Genomic DNA, 18,511 nt, shown 5'->3' with positions numbered 1-18,511 from the left:
ATGGGCAGAGTTGTACCATGTCGTACCAGTCGTAGTTCCATTGGTGTCGTCTTTGTCGTGCTTGCTGTCGACGATGTCGCCTTTGGTACGCGTCGTGTCGTTGTCTTTGATTTGGTCTTCATAGGTTGTGATGTTGTGTTGGATGGTTCTGTTGTTGTGTTCGCTGCGCTCAAGGACCACACTCTGGATAATACGAGTCCTTCACACAGTTACTTGTGTCAGCGTGCTTTGTGGCATTTGCTGTTTTCTTGAGCGTGCCGTCACTGAGTTTGCGGCGCTCCGCGTCTGGAATCATGTCCAGCTTACTTGAATCAGCTTTGGCTTTTGGTTGCTCCCCATCTGGAGTCTGGTCCGTTTCACCTGAGTCAGTTTTGGTTTGTCGATGCTCCCCGTTTGGAGTCTGATCCGTGTCACCTGAGTCAGTTGTGGTTTGTCGATGCTCCCTGTCTGGAGTCATAGCAGGTTCACTGGAGTCAGCTGAGGTTTCTTGATGTTCCACGTCTGGAGTCAAAACATTCAGGGATGCATTTGCTTGTGGAGAGGCTCGAGCGAATGAGGTTCGAAGTAACGTGGTGTCACTGGAGTCACCAGTGGTCTCACTGTGATCGTCGAGTGCCTCTGTACACACTAGCTGAGGTCTGTCACAAAGCACATGTAGTATGGGAAGTGGGATGCTGTCGTCATTTGTCTCACATACAGTGGATAGACCCTCAGTAGCTTCTTGTTGTTCACTTGGGCTGGGTAGACTGTCAAAAGTCTTCTTCTGGTGGCTCAAACAATGTGGGTGGACTGTCATAGTCGCTTTGTTGTTCACTTGAGCTGGGTAGACTGTCCGAGTCTTCTTGTAGCTCAAATAATGTGGGTGTTGCTTTGTTGTTCACTGGAGCTGGGTAGACTGTCAGAGTCTTCTTGTAGCTCAAATAATGTGGGTGTTGCTTTGTTGTTCACTGGCGCATGGTAGACTGTCATAGTCGTCTTGCTGTGCACTTGAGCATGGCAGACTGTCAGAGTCTTGCTGTTGTTCACTTGAGCGTGGCAGTCTTGCATCATCTGCTGCTGGTTGCTCAGAGGAGGTTGCTAGACCCTAATGGTCTTGTTCATGCAAGGACTGCGCTTTGGAGTCTTGCGTTTCATCTATCGTGGAGGCTGTCCACGAGCTCGCAGTGGAGGCTTGTGATACTGGAGTCACTTTCTGTGTGGAGACATGCAGTTGTCTCGCTGTTGAGTCTATCATCGCTTCCTGTGTAGAGGCTGAGACCCTTTGTGGTGCGTGGACCACTCTCTGTGTGGAGTCGGAAACCCTCAGCGGTGCGTGGACCACTCTCTGTGTGGCAGCAGGCCGCTCTCTGTGGGCTTGTACCATTCTCTGTCTCTTGGTGTCAGGCCGCAGCATAATCCTGCACTTACGAGTCGGGATGTCATATATGCTCGGCTGAAGATCCTCAAATCCGAAGAACACATCCGCGTCTGTGTCAGATTCTTCACTGTAGAACACATCTCGTTGCGGTTCGGATTTGGTACTGGGATCGCCATCTCTAATGAAAAAACCTTTGTCTGAGTCGTAGTCTTCTAGGACCATGTCATCACTGTTTGTGTCAGAGCTGGCATTGGGCTCGCGATGTCCAAAGAAGAAATCAAGGTCTGAGTCGTAGTATTCAAGGACTGTATCATCTCTTTGGATGGTGCTAACTGCTTGTTGAAGGGTTCTGTGGAGGTTAATTTCAGCTACTGGTCGAATTTCAGGCATTGTGCTGTTGTTCCAGGTGAAAGGATCAGGTTTTACAGCTTTAAAAATTTTGTGTGTGTTTTGGGACATTTCCCCTTTAAGTGGGCATTGTCCGGGGTCTCTGACATCACGAAGCGTGTGACGTAGTGCATGGGAAGTGATTGCGCATGCGCATATCGCTGTTCCTTTACTCGGGACCTTTTTCGCAATTGCGCATGCGCAACTGCACATGTGCAGTACCTTTTTCAAGATGGCCACCGATCAAAATTGTCGTTCTCTCTCCGGGAACCCGGCCTTGTGGTAAGTACTGGCATGTTTTCTGTTGGTTTGTTTGTATTTTCCTCGCAGTATTGTTCGAATTTGTCCAGGACTGCCTGGAACTGGCTCCTGTGTTGCTCTTTGGAGAACTTGAATGATTTAAAGATTTCTTCTGCTCTGGAACCGACGATGGTGAGCAGAAGCTCTGTCTTTTCAGCATCGGCCACGTCTTGTAGGTCGGCTGCTACCAGGAAAATCTCAAACCTTTGCCTGAATGCACGGCAGTTTTCGCGGAGATTGCTGTGGCACTTGAGCCGCTGTGGAACCGGAATCTCGATCAACTTGCCTGGGTGTTGTTGCTGGTTGTCACTGTTTGCTGAGTTGTAACTATATGGATTGAAATAGTCACTCAACTGGTACCATGTCTTGTTATGCTCTTGGCGTAGCATAAGTTGCTTCCTTGATGTTCACTCTGACACATTTATTAAACTATTAACAATTCTCCTACTGGGATTCGCCTCTACTGTTAATCCTTCTATAGCTACTCAGACTGACGAACCAGTCTGCTACAATCCACGTGGTGGGTGTGATGTTGAATCAACCCTATGTCTGTACTCACTTAGTGTCTCCACTGGAAAGAGGAAGATCATGTGTGCTGTGTCCTTTATATATGGGTTGGTGTAATGCCCCCCTGTTGTTGTTTCACCTCTGTGTGTATCGTGAATACCCATTGGTCTGTCCTATCTGACTGATCTATTGGTTGACTGTCTGTGTGTCATGTCTCTGGTGCTCCCTCTAGTGTCTAGCTAGACTACGTGCACTTACATTAACCCCTTGTGTATTTACAGTGATGCATATCACCACACAGCCAATAAGTTCATGTCTCAGGTGCTTCCTTTCCAGGCTAGAAAGCCTGTCTTTCCTCTTACCCCAGTTCCCTCACAAAAAGGATAAATCTTGTGGCTCTTCTCTCCGCTCTCTCCAATGTTTATAAATACCAAAAATGGTATTGTATGCAAACTGTGTCCTGTTCAGAACATTGTGCAATTTGATCACAACTTCTTGTGACTTGTGTTTTACTCCATTGTCTATATTGATCAACATCTAAATGGTTTTGTTGACTACTGATCTGCATTAGTTGTACATGTTAATTTCTGAGTTTACAAAGTTCCAGAAGTCTTTTTCAACTTCATCAGCTATTTCAGCATCCTTCAAGGAGTATGTAGGCACCTATTTTTCCTTGTTATGTGCAGTACTTTACGCTTCTCTGCATTAAATTTCATCTGCTATTCTTTAGGCCACCCATATATTTTGCACTTTCTTGTCTTTCTCCTTTGATTTCACCTACCGTCCTGACTTGGTATTGTTTGAAATTTGACTAGTAATATATTTAGTGTCTGAATATAAGCCATTGATTTAACTTGAACACCAAAATTGGTCCACCAGCAAGCCTGGGGCAGCCCATTCTGCAAACCGGCCCCATTCCATCATGACTCTTCTACCAACACACATTGACTGCAATCTAGTGGCCTCGCTAGCTGTGGGAACTGGAGATGCCAGCACTTCCAGGGACTGGCCATTTGGTGATCCCCATTGGGAAAGCCCCCCTTATGTCTGGTGGGGGGGGGGGGGGGGGCGGGGGCACATGCACTGATGTGTATGTGGGGGGAAGGCTGATGCTTGTGTGGGAGGAATGGCCGATGCCTGTGAGGGAGGGATGGCCAATGCCTATGGGGCGGGGTGGCTGATCCCTTTGAGTGTGCTTGTGTTATGGGACGCAGTCACCCAAATGCTTGTGGGGGGGGGGAATTTAATTCTAGTGCAGATGGGGGTGCCCATACCCCAGTCTCTGTGGAGCCGGCTCTATCAGACCCCGCCCTGCCAGAGTGACAATGAAAACCACGCCCCCAGATTTTCTGGCACTGGAGTGAAAATTCGGCTGTGCCACATGGAGTGTTACACGCCGGTTTTCAGTCTGAACCTGACACTGCCAGATTTTGGGAAAATTCTGCCCATTATTTTCTATTCTTCAGCCAACTTCTTATCTGTTGCTATTTTGCCCTGAGTCGACACATCTTTGAGCTTAACTGTTAATATTTCATGTAAAACTACATCAAATATGTCTTGGGAGTCTTACATAATGTCATAGATGTACCACAGTTTATTTGGGTTGTTCATTAATATCAACACCAATTTGGCTGAGTTGCTCTGCTTGTTGGAGTATGCACAAATGCAGAGTACTGAATGAGGTTGGTTGGGAAAAAGCAAGTTATCAATGATAATTTTCAAAGATCCTTACAAGTGAGAATTGTGTCAAAAGATTGAAAAGTGATAAATTTTACATTGCTGTTCAAGAAATATATAACTCCAAGATTTAGAGGCCAATTACTCTTACCAAAGCTGTGGGTAAACATTGAGAGCCCAGAATAAGGGATAGTTGTTTATCATGTCTATTTTCCATCTTTTCTGTACATTAAGCTGCTGAACAAAAATTATGAATTAATGGTTATTTAGGATGAGGGATGTAGCAAGATGAAAAATAGAAGTTTGTGCTGAAGGTGGAGAACATACTCTGGAGACACCATCATGCTGAGTGCAGGCACTACAGCTAGATTCATTCAGGCCTCGGGAAGATGAATGTCCACCTATTCATGTTGCTAGTCAATGGAAACCTGGTGGGAATACAAGCTCATTGGTCCACAAATAAAGCAGCAACTATTTCAAGCTACAAAACCATGGTGTGAAGTAAAGGGAGAAAAATATTTTAGAATCTTATGAGAATTACTTTGGAGAGGGGAGAGGGAAGAATATATAAACAACTAAACTAAGTATTTGCAGCATAACTAAATACTACAAAGCCACTCTGGAAGATAAAACAAAGAAAGAATATCTCAGATTTTGTAGGAAGGGGTGAAGCAAGAATGCCTCTAACCTTGAAGAAGACTGCACCGAAAGACCTAACAACCTCTCTACCGAGAACTCTACCTCTCTTGACAAGTAAATTATGTTGCATTGCTTAATGGGGATTCTCAGTGTTGAGCTACAGTAACATATTAGTATTCTCCTACTTAAACCCTGTTTGTTTCCTGTTTTACCCTTTTTTTGTGGCTATTACAATTTTTAATCCAAGGGTGATTAATGGGCCTGTGACTTTAATGCAGACTTTGCCTTTAATTAAAGCAGGAGAGATCAGTGATGACTTAGTTTGACGAACTTGTCTGGTGGCCAATGAGCTGATTCAAAATTCTGGGCTTTGCCGATAACCAGTGCTGATTGGTTCTGATTTCTCTGGAATGTTTCTCTCTCCCCAGTAAGCCTGGATTAGTTTTACTTTTGGTTCCAAAGCTGGAAGAAGCACCTCTGATTTTCTCTTTCTGATATGATGAAATCTCTTTAAGAAAATCCAGTGTAGGAACTCTTCTCTTTCCCCAGTAAGACTGGATGTCACTTTAGCGAAACTACAAAGATTAGAACTCGGGCTGGAAGCTGGGTTTCAAGGAAGACAAAGAGTACTAAAAGAGAAGTAGACTCAAAGGTGGATCTTTGAGTTTAAGGCCCAGTTTCAAAAAGGCTACGGTGTCTCTCCAGAAGAACCCCTACTGCCTGTGAATTAACGTTTCTGCAAGAAGACTATCACCAACTGTACACTGGAGGCTTTGATCAATCAGCGTGCTGGAAGGACATCCTGCTGCAAAGAATTCAACATTGAAAGAAAGGACTCTTATCATTTTACCTTAATTCTTATTATTTTATCCTCTTCCACCCCTCTGTGTTTGTCTGCCTTGTGTGTGTGTGTGTGTGTGTGAGTAGAGGGTGGGACAATAAAAGGTGGGGGGTAGTAGATTAGCTAGCCATGATTCTGTTGTAATTACTGTATTTTTCATCTTTATTTATGTTATGAATAAACAGTAATTATGTTTCAACTTACAAACCTGGGTGACTGTAATTATTGGGGAACCAAGGGCCAAAGATTGCAGGAATTTTATACAAATTATTGGTTAATTCACCTGTGTTGGGATTCCATGCCTGTGGGACTAGACTTGTCTGCGCACTAGCCCAGGGTGACGTAACAGTTATCAAACTGTCAAAGCAGCCAATAACATTAAAGAATTCCTGTAGACAGCCAACCAATAAATGAAAGCACTAATAATCAAATCAATTCTCGAGCTTTTCCAGAGCAAAATAAAAATGGAGACAGACACAGGGGCTTAAGGAAGAAGCTAAAATAAGAACAAAATTCATTAAAATGTTGATTATTTAAAAATGTTAGTTTAAAAATCTAATCATTAATAATTCAACAACATTCCACTTATTTTTTCAAGGCCAATAGCGTTATTGCTGTTTGAAAACCCAGTTATACCGATTTAACTTTTAATGAGGTTTCTATCAGCAGTATGAAAATGGAAAACGGAAATTTGTGCCAAATCAATTGACTTCCCTAATTGTTTCCTCAGAGTGGGGCGTGGGGGGCTGAAGGAGCCTTGTCCCTGAAAATCCACATTACAGTTTAAGCTCAACTTGTTTTCCATTGCATTTTCTTTTGTGTACTGGCTATTGCAAACGAATTGTAGTTCAATCCACAGTACATTGGGTCATTGGCGAAGAACTGTTGCTGAGAAACACTTAGCAAAGATCCAGAAAATATCCAATGTTGTTGAAATTCCAAGTGGAAGGTCAACTCTTGGGCTATGATGATCTAGGAAAAGGCATCGCTGTCTTCATGTTCAACAGCATTACCTGTGCCCACTTTGTCCCTTATCAATGCCTCTGTTCCTCACGACTGAGAGGGAGGTCACCCAATTAGCTCCCGTGAGAAGTAAACACCACATATGCCTACCCAACTGTTCAAGGAACTATAGAACTATAGGCTGCATCAGCATTCTGTGTTAGGAATGTAAAGAACAGATAAAGTAGTCGACATAATGACCACCCCCCCTCGCCAATCCCCCTCAACTGAGCTGCAAGGAAGCAGAAAGATTTGGAAGCGGAGAATTTAGGAAGAAAAGAATTGTGAAAAACAGTAAGGAGAGGAGGGGTAAAGAGGAATAATTAAAATGATACCGTCCTTTACATACTTCGAATCTGGCCGATAGCAGTTAAATTCAAAAAGGCAAATGACCTTGAGGCTCAACAGCTCATTAACAATTTAAAGTACCCACCTGCTGCTTTGGAACTGGTTGTTGTCTGCTCACCTTTCCACCTCAGCTAAAATCGGAATAATGTTTGGGTTTGGGACCTGATTCTAAAGACTTTAATTTATTCCAACTGACCCACAAATGCCTATTTTCTTTGGGTAAAAACCCCCCCATATCGTAAAAACTGCATGTCTCAGCACCAGTCGACTGTTTAATCTCTGTACATTGTGTCAGTGTTGTCACTGTCAGTATATGTTGCTTCATTTTAACGTTGTATCCATTGCCATAATGCACCATGCTGCCACATTTACGTAGGTACATAGAAGATAGTAGCACAAGGTCTTTTGCCCTTCGAGCCTGCTCCGCCATTTATCATGATCATGGCTGATCATCCAATTCAATAGCCTAATCCTTCTTTCTCCCAATAGCCTTTGATCCCATTCTTCCCAAGTGCTATGTCTAGCCGCCTCTTGAATATATTTGGGCCTTAGTGGGACCACAATAAATATGTAGTTAAGGACCTGACTTACCTGTGAGCAAAGCCTTGGACAATCTGCAGATGCTGGTGATTAGATTTTTATTCATAGCATTGTACTGGGTTGGCATAGTTTTCATACTGCATTCTGCTTACATGTTGAGAATATCACTTACTTCTTAAGATATTGTCGGACTGAGTGAAAATCCCAATGCTTGTTTGTATATTTATTAACATAAAATGAGTATTATGTTCTTTAATCTGGCTTTAGATCATAGTTAAACAAAATATTAATCGTTCACTTTTACTACCACAGGATTTTACCAATGTCTCGGTAAACTCTACTCCAATAATGCTTATATATTCAGCTGTATTGATGAATGGTACATCTCACTCTGATGAAACTGTTGGTGTCATATTAAAGAAAATAATTCTTGTTCCATCCTTAAAGGCTCAGGGGAAAAAAATAATAAAAACACTAAGCTTTTTACTAAAGAATGTGCTGTACTTTGAATGAAATCTAATCAAACAAGTCAATCTATTTTGGCAAGACAGTACACAGATCTCTGTGATTCCACTTTGCTACAGAACAGCAACTAAGCAAAAGCCAAACTAAGACCACAAGGACCTTAATGCAATTCAGCAGTCATCTAGCGTACAGGTGCAACATTTTATGAGGTCCTAAACAATAAACTGATGATAAATACAGAAGATTAAAGAAGTGCAGCTATAATTCAAGACATGAGTTTGTCTAACACACAACTCCTTGTTCTGTTAATATTCTTGGAATGAAATTACATATTCATTTTCTTGTTCTAAAACCAAAGGCTCATAAAAGGGTTGATGATTAGCTGTGATTGTTTTACAAATTAAGAGCTATCCAGTCCTCACGAAGGCTAAGTCTAATTTATCATTTTTCAGAAGTTAATAGTCGCTGCCAGTTACGATTTTAAATAAGATTGCCTGCTTCCCAGTGATCTTGACTCATTTTCCTTATCCGCTAGGCGGCTGAGATTTTGACAAGTGATTGATTTGGTTTTGGAGGGGGCCTGAACTGCACAAAGCACTTTTCATATTGGAAAAGACATGGCCATTTTTTCCTCTGTTTAAAGATTTATTGCTTTGTGCAAAACTGTTGTAAATAGGTTTGTTTGCTATTTATTTTCCTGGAATTCAGTAATTGGTGTCATTAGCTGAAGGGTAATTTTTTTACAGAAATCCCTAATGCTGTTACTTTTGCTTTGTAACAGGATTAGAAATTAGATGGGTGGATTGCTATTTCCCATTTACACACCCTTCCTTTGAAATGGAGATCAAATTCCAAGGAGAATGGATGGAGGTCCTTGGCTGTGGGATCATGGAGCAGCAGCTGGTAAACTCAGGTAATTAAATAGTCCAGAACAATTGACATTGGAGTTTTTGAAGCCTTCTTTGATTATTCATTTAAATCTCTGAGTTATTCAAAATGTACTTTTGCCCTGATTTTCTTTCCACATTTTAAAAAAATTTGCAAATTTCTGCTGAAGAAAGGTGAAGAATCATTGCACTGAAAAGCAGTACTTCACATAAAATGTGAAATTTTAAAAACTGTGTAAGGTAGAAAATGCACCAATTCATACCTTGGGGGCAGTTAACTCAGTTGGCTAACATGTGCACATCACAAACACAAGCAACAACAATATAGTTTTAAACAAAAGATTTAGGTTACTGTTACAACACACAACTGTGCGATAGAATTTCTAATGCTTGTTGGGGATGAAAACAGAGAGGAGGGACCTGATGTGGAGCCCGACATAAGACTGAAACTCTCCAGCTTGTCAGCAGACAACACCTCATTGGTTTCTCATCAAAAGTAGTGTAAATATTCCCATTAATTCTAATACATTATTTTGCGGTGGCAAGTGAAAGCAGGTGTATTGGACAGGTAATTAGGTCGAGCGGTCTTTTGCCCTGCTCAATTGGTCCACAGATGAAAACGTTTGAGAACCACTGAATTTCAGCATAGACAAAATGCAGAGTAGAGTTCCTTCTGTTCTACCAGAAACCCCCTCTTCACAAGAGCACCCTTTACAACATCTAAATTAATTTTTCCAATTCAACCAATGATTTTATGTTGTAGACCAATGCCCACCAGAAATTGGGTTGGGGCAACCTAAGCTCATTTCATTTAGTGCCTTTATTGGCATTAGTTGATTTTAAATCATCTCCCAGAAATGAACAGCTTGTATCCAAATCTCACATAAGTTCTTGCCTACCTATCAAACTTGTTCTCACTTGGTTCCTGACCCCCCGCAATGTATTGACTTTAAATTTCATGTTTTTGTTTCCATGACGCTCCATGGCCCTGCTTGTTCACCGGAGCATCAGATGTATCTGAGCTGCTCAATGGTCAGTCAAGCAATTCAGTCGATTGAGAAATGAGCTGTTGGAGACACTTGGGCTTTACTTTGGTTACTTTCCTTTTCACAACAATGAGCTAAACATTTGATCCCCAAATTCTTAAGCATGATCTTAAGGAATTTGGTAACATTTGGAACAGCCGTAACAAGTGAGATAAAATATTTAAGAAGGAGAGAAGACAGCATGGTTCCAAAAAACCATGGGCATGATTCTCCAATAATGGGGCTATGTCCCCACTCCAGCGTCAAAATGCAGACATTTCACTCTGGACATTCTTGAAGAAAGTCCAGAGTGATTCTCCTATCTGAAGGGGGCTAGCAGGGCCCCAGAGTACTCCTGGCCCTGGCTGCCGATATGGGGCCCTGCATTTCTGGTCAGGAGTCCGCACATGCGCACGGCGGCGACCTTTGACGGCTGCCCCGTGCGACATGGCGGACTCGCACCGCAGAGTGTCCCTGAAAATATGGGCCCCCCCGAGATCGCGTGCGCCCGCGGATCAGTGGCTCCCGATCACTAGCCTGGCCGTCCGTGAGGCCCCCCCCCCCGGTGAAGGATCCCCCGCCCCACCAGGGCAGCCGCAGACTGACTCCGCAGCCGTCACTGGCCGTTCCCAACAGGCAAAATGTGGTTACAATCACACCGTCGGCAACTTGGCCAGTTTTCGGCGGAGAATCACCGCGGGGACCTCTGTCAATGGCCCCCTATCCGCACCGCGTAGACCCCACGCGCGTACGATTCACGGCGATTCTCTGGGAACTGGAGAATCGTGGGAGCGGCGTCATGCCAGATTTTGGCGTCAATGCCCATTCTCCACCCCCGCGCCGATCGCGATTTTGGTGTGGTGGCTCGGTGAATTCCGCCCTATGACCTCTCTGGCAACATGAGTGAGTGTGCTGTTTAATAAAAGAAAGAAAGACTTGCATTTATATACCAGCTTTCACTACCACCGGATGCCTCCAAAGTGTTTTGTAACCAATGAAGTACTCATGAAGTGTTGTCACTTTGTAAGGTAGAAAATGCACCCGCCAATTTGTACAGCGCTATCTCCCATAAACAGCAACGTGATGGCGATCAGATATTATGTTTTTGTGATGTTGGTTGAGGGATAAAATTTGGCCAGGACACTAGGGCTAACTAAAATAAGCAAAATACAGCAGATGCTGGAACTAAAACAAGAATAGAACGTGCTGGAAAAAACCAATAGGTCTGGCTTATCTGTAGGGAGAGAAAACATAGTGACCATTTTGAGTCTGTATGATTCTTCATCAGAACCAAAGAGAGCGAGAAATGTGTTGGATATGAAACTATAGCTGTGGGAGATTGCAACAAAATGTAGCAACGTTAAGAATACGAGACAGATGGCCAGGTATGGGGGAGAGGGCAAGTAAGGATTATTTTGCATTGAGAAATGGAGTTGGCGGAAATGACAAAGGATGATCCTTTGAATGCAGAAGCTGGTGGGTGGAAAGTGAGAACAAGGGGAACCACATCATGGCTCTGGGAGGCAGGGGAAGTAGTGACGGCAGAGGTGTGGGAAATGGGTTGAATCTGGTTGAGTGCCCTGTCAACCACAGCGGGAAGAAACCTCATTTATGAAAAAAGTCAAATATACCAATTTCAAGGGTGGCATCATCAGAGCAGATGCAACGGAGGCGGAGAAACTGGGAGAATTGGATGGAGTGCTTACACGGAGTGAGGTGTGAGGAGCTGTAGTCAAGGTAGCTGTAGGAATTTGTGGGTTTGTAATGAATTACAATAGATTTGTATTTGAATAATAAAAATATGGAAACAGGAAGAGAAATAGGATGGGGTAAATAACTCCTGTAAAATAATTTGCATCAGCATATGCACAATAGGCTTGATAGCTTCTTTCTATGTTGTAGTTTCTACACATTTATAACTTACAACTTTTCATTCAACAAATGAAGGGCAGCACGGTAGCATGGTGGTTAGCATAAATGCTTCACAGCTCCAGGGTCCCAGGTTCAATTCCCGGCTGGGTCACTGTCTGTGCGGAGTCTGCACGTCCTCCCCGTGTGTGCGTGGGTTTCCTCCGGGTGCTCCGGTTTCCTCCCACAGTCCAAAGATGTGCGGGTTAGGTGGATTGGCCATGCTAAATTGCCCGTAGTGTCCTAAAAAGTAAGGTTAAGGGGGGGGTTGTTGGGTTACGGGGATAGGGTGGATACGTGGGTATGAGTAGGGTGATCATTGCTCGGCACAACATCGAGGGCCGAAGGGCCTGTTCTGTGCTGTACTGTTCTGTGTTCTGTGTTCTGAATAGTGGAATGAAAATATACTATAAATTCAATAGAATAACAAGAACGTATAATCAAAAGTAGTTTTTCTTTAGTGCAAACTTTTCATTGTGAGTAGCCAGTACGCTGTTTTCTGTTTTTAGAATGTAATAAAGGAAACAGATCTGATTCTGGACTATTTGTCATTGTTAAATAGATGTGTCTAAATATTATATTAATTTCAACAAGAAATATTAATGCCATTTTTACTTACAAAACTATGTTTAGGCTTGAATGCCCAGTTGTTGGTACAGAATAATTGGCCAGCTACAATTTTACAAGGGCAATATATTTGTATCAGTATTCATAATTGCATGTGCAAGGAATTAGTCTTTTGAGAAAAATCTAAAATCAGACTTTTGTTGAAATTTAAAGGCAAATGATTATGCAAAATCATAACGCATTTATTTCAGCTGAAAGGAAACAGCAGGGGGAAAAAATAAAGTGAAGAGAAACCTGATGTTGGTGACAAAACAGAATCTGTGAATGAATAATGTAGTGATGCACATCGGCCCCCTGTTCAGTTCCTGGTAAAGTAAGAGTGGTGGGTTCTAGAAAGATGGCCCTGTTTGATACTCTAGGTCACATTTTCTGGAGGATGGCATTGTACAATGCCTAGGAGGCTCAGTGCAATGTACAGATTCTGAAGAAGGAACCCGACAAAGTAAGACTGTCCAACTTTACCATGTATTGATGAGGCAGTCAAAATTACATGCCACAAGTATTGGCTGCCAATGTGTTCCAGATACATGGCTCACAGATGCCAACCTCATAGAACCTTTCAACTCTTTCATTGCATCTCATGCATTACATGGCACAGTGGAAAAACTTTCAAGATGCAATATACAGTTGATAATTTTGCTGAGCGTACAGTATAGTGTAAGGGCCCTCCCTGATGATTCCCTTATTTCCCCTTTCTTTATTTTTACTGTTATCATGTTGATCCATGAATACTTAATGGACATGTATCTTTAAATCAAGGAACAGAGAGAATAAGAAGTTACCACATAGTACATTCTGTTAACTTTAGACAACAAAACTCAAACTTCTTAATACTTGAGAGATGCAGTAGGACTAGGTTTGATTGGTTGGCTAGTGGCAAATGAATTAGCCAAAAGGCCATATTCTGCCCGATGGCAGGTGGTGATTGGGTCTTGCCTGAGTTAGCTGATTTTCAGAGAGCCAGGGTAAGTTCAGTTGAGACCCGGGCACACAGAGAAAAGGACCTTCTCTCTTTCCCCTCATGTTTTCGCCCAAAATATTGAGTTGTTGTATTTCTGAAACTGCAGACATCTGAATGAATCTACAGTAAAAACCATTACAAACAAGCTGGAAAGCTGAAAGCTTGACCTGAAAGTCTGGTTTAAAGAATAGTGTGCAAACAAAGACATTTATCCATTTTATTATTATTTTTATACTCTTCATCTTCCCTCTGTGTTTATTTATTGTGTGTGTGTATGTGCGTAGAGGGTGGGGCAAGTTAAAATGGGGTATTAGGAATTATATAATAGTTAACCAGTTGCATTTGATGCATATTTCATTATAGTTCATGTTATTAAGAAAAGATAATTGTGTTTAAGTTTACAAACCTGGTGACTGTAGTTATTGGGCAACCAAGGGCCAAAGACATTGGGTATTTTTCTAAGAATTATTGGTCAGTTCAATTGCGTTGCAACTGCCGGTCAAGTGGCCCTGGAATTCACCTTGCACTAGAACAGGGGATTGTAAAAATGGTAAGTCAACATAATACAATTTGTTGCATTAACCCGTGATACAAGGTTAGTCTGCACGTTGGGCACATGTCAGTTACTGCTGTTACAAGTGGTCCCTGGGTGAAGTCCCAAAATTGGTAAAGTTCCTGACAGGATACCCCCAAATTGTTATGCCCCTGAGTGAGGAGAGATGAACTGGCTCCCCGTCTTTCAGCTCCCTCAGTTGGTTGCAACAAGTTAATTTTAAAAGGATCCCTCCCTTTTTGAATACCTTTTCCAATCCAAATGTATTTATGTTTTAAAATGAACTGATTTAACCAGGTTTTCTTGAGTTACAGAAAGAGTGAATTTATTAGTTACTGAAACGCAAGAATAAAATAATAAAACACAGCATACAGACACACATAATAGAAATAAAGATCTAAAAATAAAAGTTTTAAAAAAGACAATCAATCTTAGGCATCTTGGTGAGGAGTAGATGGTGAAACATTAAGGGCATTAAGTTGGGTGAATTTGGTATTGCTGACTTTGGCAGTTGAGCAGTTGGTTTGGACATTTCTGGTTCTACAGGTTATCTTAAAGGAGTTGTCCTGTTTCCTTTTCAACTGTGGCTTTGCTGACTTGACTTGCCTCCAGCAATCAGAGAGAGAGAGACTTTACCTGCCAGCAGCAGGGATGCCCAGCCTTAGCTATGATGTACACAGCACACACTAGCCCAGTAGAAGTAGAACACCAGACTAGTACACGGACTCCAGAGTTGCAATTGGATTTTAACCCAATTTCCTGTGTATTCCTAGAAGGGGAAAACACAAACATGTCTGGGATTTAACGCAACAAGAATTTTATTTCTGCTGAGATTGTAATCAGCTTCCATTATCTCCACAGGTGATTGCAGTTCAATTGCTTTTCATTTCTTCCATTCAAATGTCTCCCACTAAAAAAGGTTTCCACCGTCTTTCTTGGGACTGAGTATAATCCCCAGAGGAATTCCAGTGCATGGTTACTTTGCAATCTTAGCCGGTTTTTGCTTGTATATCCTTTTTAAATAAAGCACATCTTATTGAAAAGCCCAAAATGTCCACACGTAATTCAGGACTATAACTAATTGTCCTGACACCAGGGCAGCATGGTGGCGCAGTGGTTAGCACTGCTGCCTCACGCGCCGAAGACCCAGGTTTGATCCTGGCCCTGGGTCATTGCCTGTGTGGAGTTTTCACATTCTCTCCGTGTCTGCGTGGGTCTCACCCCCACAACCCAAAGATGTGCAGGGTAGGTGAATTGGCCAAGCTGAATTGCCCCTTAATTGGGACAATTTAAAAAAAAAATTGTCATTTCAAATACTCAAGACTATTTTTCTGCTTCTATGGCAAGGATGACCCATAGTTCGAGAGTGCAATCCCAACAAGGAGAAAGGTCTCTCTAATAAGTTATTGCTGATGAAGGCACATTTCTCTATCTGAAGGATCTCTAGTTTTGTTTAGATCTGAAAATATGGGTAACCTGGAATTGTAGGCCTTTGGGAGGCACGGTAGCACAGTGATTAGCACTGTTGCTTTGCAGCACCAGGGACCCAGGTTCGATTCCCGGCTTGGGTCACTGTCTGTGCGGAGTCTGCACGTTCTCCCATGTCTGCATGGGTTTCCTCCGGGGTGCTCCGGTTTCCTCAAGTCCTGAAAGACGTGCTGTTCGGTGAATTGGAGATTCTGAATTCTCCCTCTGTGAACCCGAACTGGAACCGGAGTGTGGCGACTGGGGATTCTCACAGTAACTTCATTGCAGTGTTAATGTAAGCCTAGTTGTGACACTAATACAGATTATTATTATTATTAAGTGCATGTGACCTCTGCTCATTCCTCGGCTACTGCTTCTCATCCACAAACTACCATGTCTAACCTGCCAATTAGACATGCTTCAATAGAGTGTTACACACCTTTCAATGGTAACAGGTGAAAAAGAAAAATCAATACATGCAAATAAAGGAAAAAACAAACTAACATAGCAAAAATCTCAGCTGCACCCAAAAAAATGTCTTTTCTTAAATGTCAATCTCAAAGGTCTGAAAATTAGATTAAAAATACCCAGGTTTTTTCTTTTGTAGAAGAACTGCAATGGTACTGTAGATCCAAACATGCAAACTCACATGTTGGAAAGCCCCGCTTTCATCAACAAAAATATTTAATGAGTTTAGCTGCTGTTGAGGGAACAAACTCAATCGAGCTTCAGCAACACAGTATAGTTGTAAAGTGCTAGTGTGTGCAATCTCAGTACTCCAGTGACCAGGAACGTCTGACCCTCCCTTCATTACATTTGTGCACATTGGCAGCTGGCACACTGCATCACACGATTTGCATAATAGTATTTGACATGGAAGTTATCAACATCAGAAACAGTACATCCCTGCTTGTTTATTTGTGCAGTTGACCTGTAATTAAGCTGGTGCCTTCTACAACATCTGAGCATTTGACTCTCAGATAATATTTGTTCATCAGCTTCCTCTGGAAGGTAAACCTGCCGGTCTCAGCAAAATTGTCTGGAATGAAAATTAGCTGCAGAAGTCACCCAGATGATGGTATTGACACCCTCCATGGGTTGCACTATTGTACATTCCTAGCAAAGTCTGGTTTAAATGGAGTAGAATGCTGAGGATAAAATGTAAAGCAAAAACTGGATTGAAATTTATATATGACTGGAAAGTTGGCAGTACAACTTTAAATATGTTCAGTGGATAACTGCATTGCTGGTTGGAAATGGATTACAGCTGAGTTGTAAGACTAAAATTGGAATGGGGGTTATGTTCAGGGAATGGAGATTAATTTATTAGAGAAATGTTGCACGTTGCACTCATGTAGACTACTACCCACTATAAAATGAAATTTTCATCATCTACAAGCTACATAGCAGTAGCACGTTAAAATATTTATTGGTTTTACAGGTCATAAAACACAGTTTCTAAAGACAAATGACAGCATGGATTCTTAACCCTTCAATGGGTCCAGGCTTTGAGGGTATATAACCAAAGCCTTAAAAAATCTTTAATAAGTTATGATATATTGGCTAATAGAGGAATCTTTTTAATAGTACCTTCTAGCTAGTTTTACTAATTACATCAATAAATATCCCTTAAATGTCCCATTTGCAGAGTTTTCATTCAAATTTCTGAAGATTGGATATATTTTAGAGGTAAGAAATGTGATGCCCATCCTATAATTTATCTCTTTTGTATCTGCCAAATTAATTCTGCAAGATATTTTATTGTATCTTTAATTGTTGGTAATATACCATATGAACAGATGTGCCAAATAATTTTGTGTGTGTGTGTGTGTGTGCGCGCGCTCAGCAAATTTAAAACCCTCCTGAATCTCTGATTGAAATGTTGGTGCTTTAGATATTGAAATGAATTAACTTTATCACATAGGACATGTTTATATTTAACAGGCGGTAATTAAAATTAAAGCAAGTTTAAAAAATGACATAAATGTGCTGTTTGATTAATCCACTGAGCACACCAGTAGCACTATGCATTGTGGGTAAGTGCTTCCAGCAATACATCTGGTGCTCAGTGAATGCTGAGTTTGATAATGGAGTATAATAATTGTTCATACATGTCCATTGAACAATACTAAAACCCCATTTAATGACTACACACACTTTATGTTTAGCAAGTCACTTATATTTCATTAAAATTAAAGAAATTGTTTAAAATAATACTCAAACCCAACTCATTTAAAAAAAATAAATGTAGAGTACCCAATTCATTTTTCCAATTAAGGAGCAATTTAGCGTGTTCAATCCACCTACCTTGCACATCTTTGGGTTGTGGGGGTGAAACCCACGCAGACACGGGTAGAATGTGCAAACTCCACACGGACAGTGACCCAGAGCCGGGCTCGAACCTGGGACCTCGGCGCAGTGCTACCACTGCGTCACCGTGCTGCTCTAAACCCAACTCAGTTTGACGTTAATGGAACTGTCGATATAAATAAACATATTTAAATTAAACCCTCCCCCCAACAGAAACAATCTGAGACCTGTGGAATGTCAGGGTCATTATTGAGAGAGAGTGCAGGGAAAGCTGATCAGCTGTTCCTGACTGGTGTCCAGAGGCTGTAGGGGGTTGGTGGGGGGGACTGGTATTGAAGCTTCCACCAGGTGCCTGAACTGGTACAGTGTTCCATTTTGTTATGCTAATATCCTTTCATAAACAGATAATAAATCAGACAGATAAGAAAGTAATTGATTTATGGAGGCTTTGGTTAGGTCACAGCAACTAGCTGCACTTGTACTTGTACTAACTTGTACTTATAGGTAAAGTCTCCATTGTCCTTGATGACCATAGGCTGCTTTCCCCTTTGATGGGGAGAGCTGACTGATGGTGGTTTAACCTGAGGATCACCACACCTCAGGCGAGGTACGAGATTGAGAAGGTGGGACTTCATAACCTCAGCCGGTACGGGAATGAACCCGCGCTGCTGGCTTCACTCTGCATCATGAACCAGCTATCTAACTGACTG

General features: G+C 42.0%; 1 protein-coding gene across 1 annotated transcript in view; it reads left to right on the top strand.

The window, feature by feature from the left end:
• The window catches only part of fars2 (phenylalanyl-tRNA synthetase 2, mitochondrial), a 541,716-nt gene that overhangs the window by 166,820 nt on the left and 356,385 nt on the right, over nt 1-18,511 (top strand). Inside the window, 1 exon segment of the mRNA XM_038796635.1 lies at nt 8,845-8,976. Coding sequence (XP_038652563.1) covers nt 8,845-8,976 — 132 coding nt within the window.

This window comes from Scyliorhinus canicula, chromosome 5 (genome assembly GCF_902713615.1).
Source record: "Scyliorhinus canicula chromosome 5, sScyCan1.1, whole genome shotgun sequence".
NCBI classification, from domain to species: domain Eukaryota; kingdom Metazoa; phylum Chordata; class Chondrichthyes; order Carcharhiniformes; family Scyliorhinidae; genus Scyliorhinus; species Scyliorhinus canicula.
This window is presented reverse-complemented; position numbering and strand designations above follow the sequence as displayed.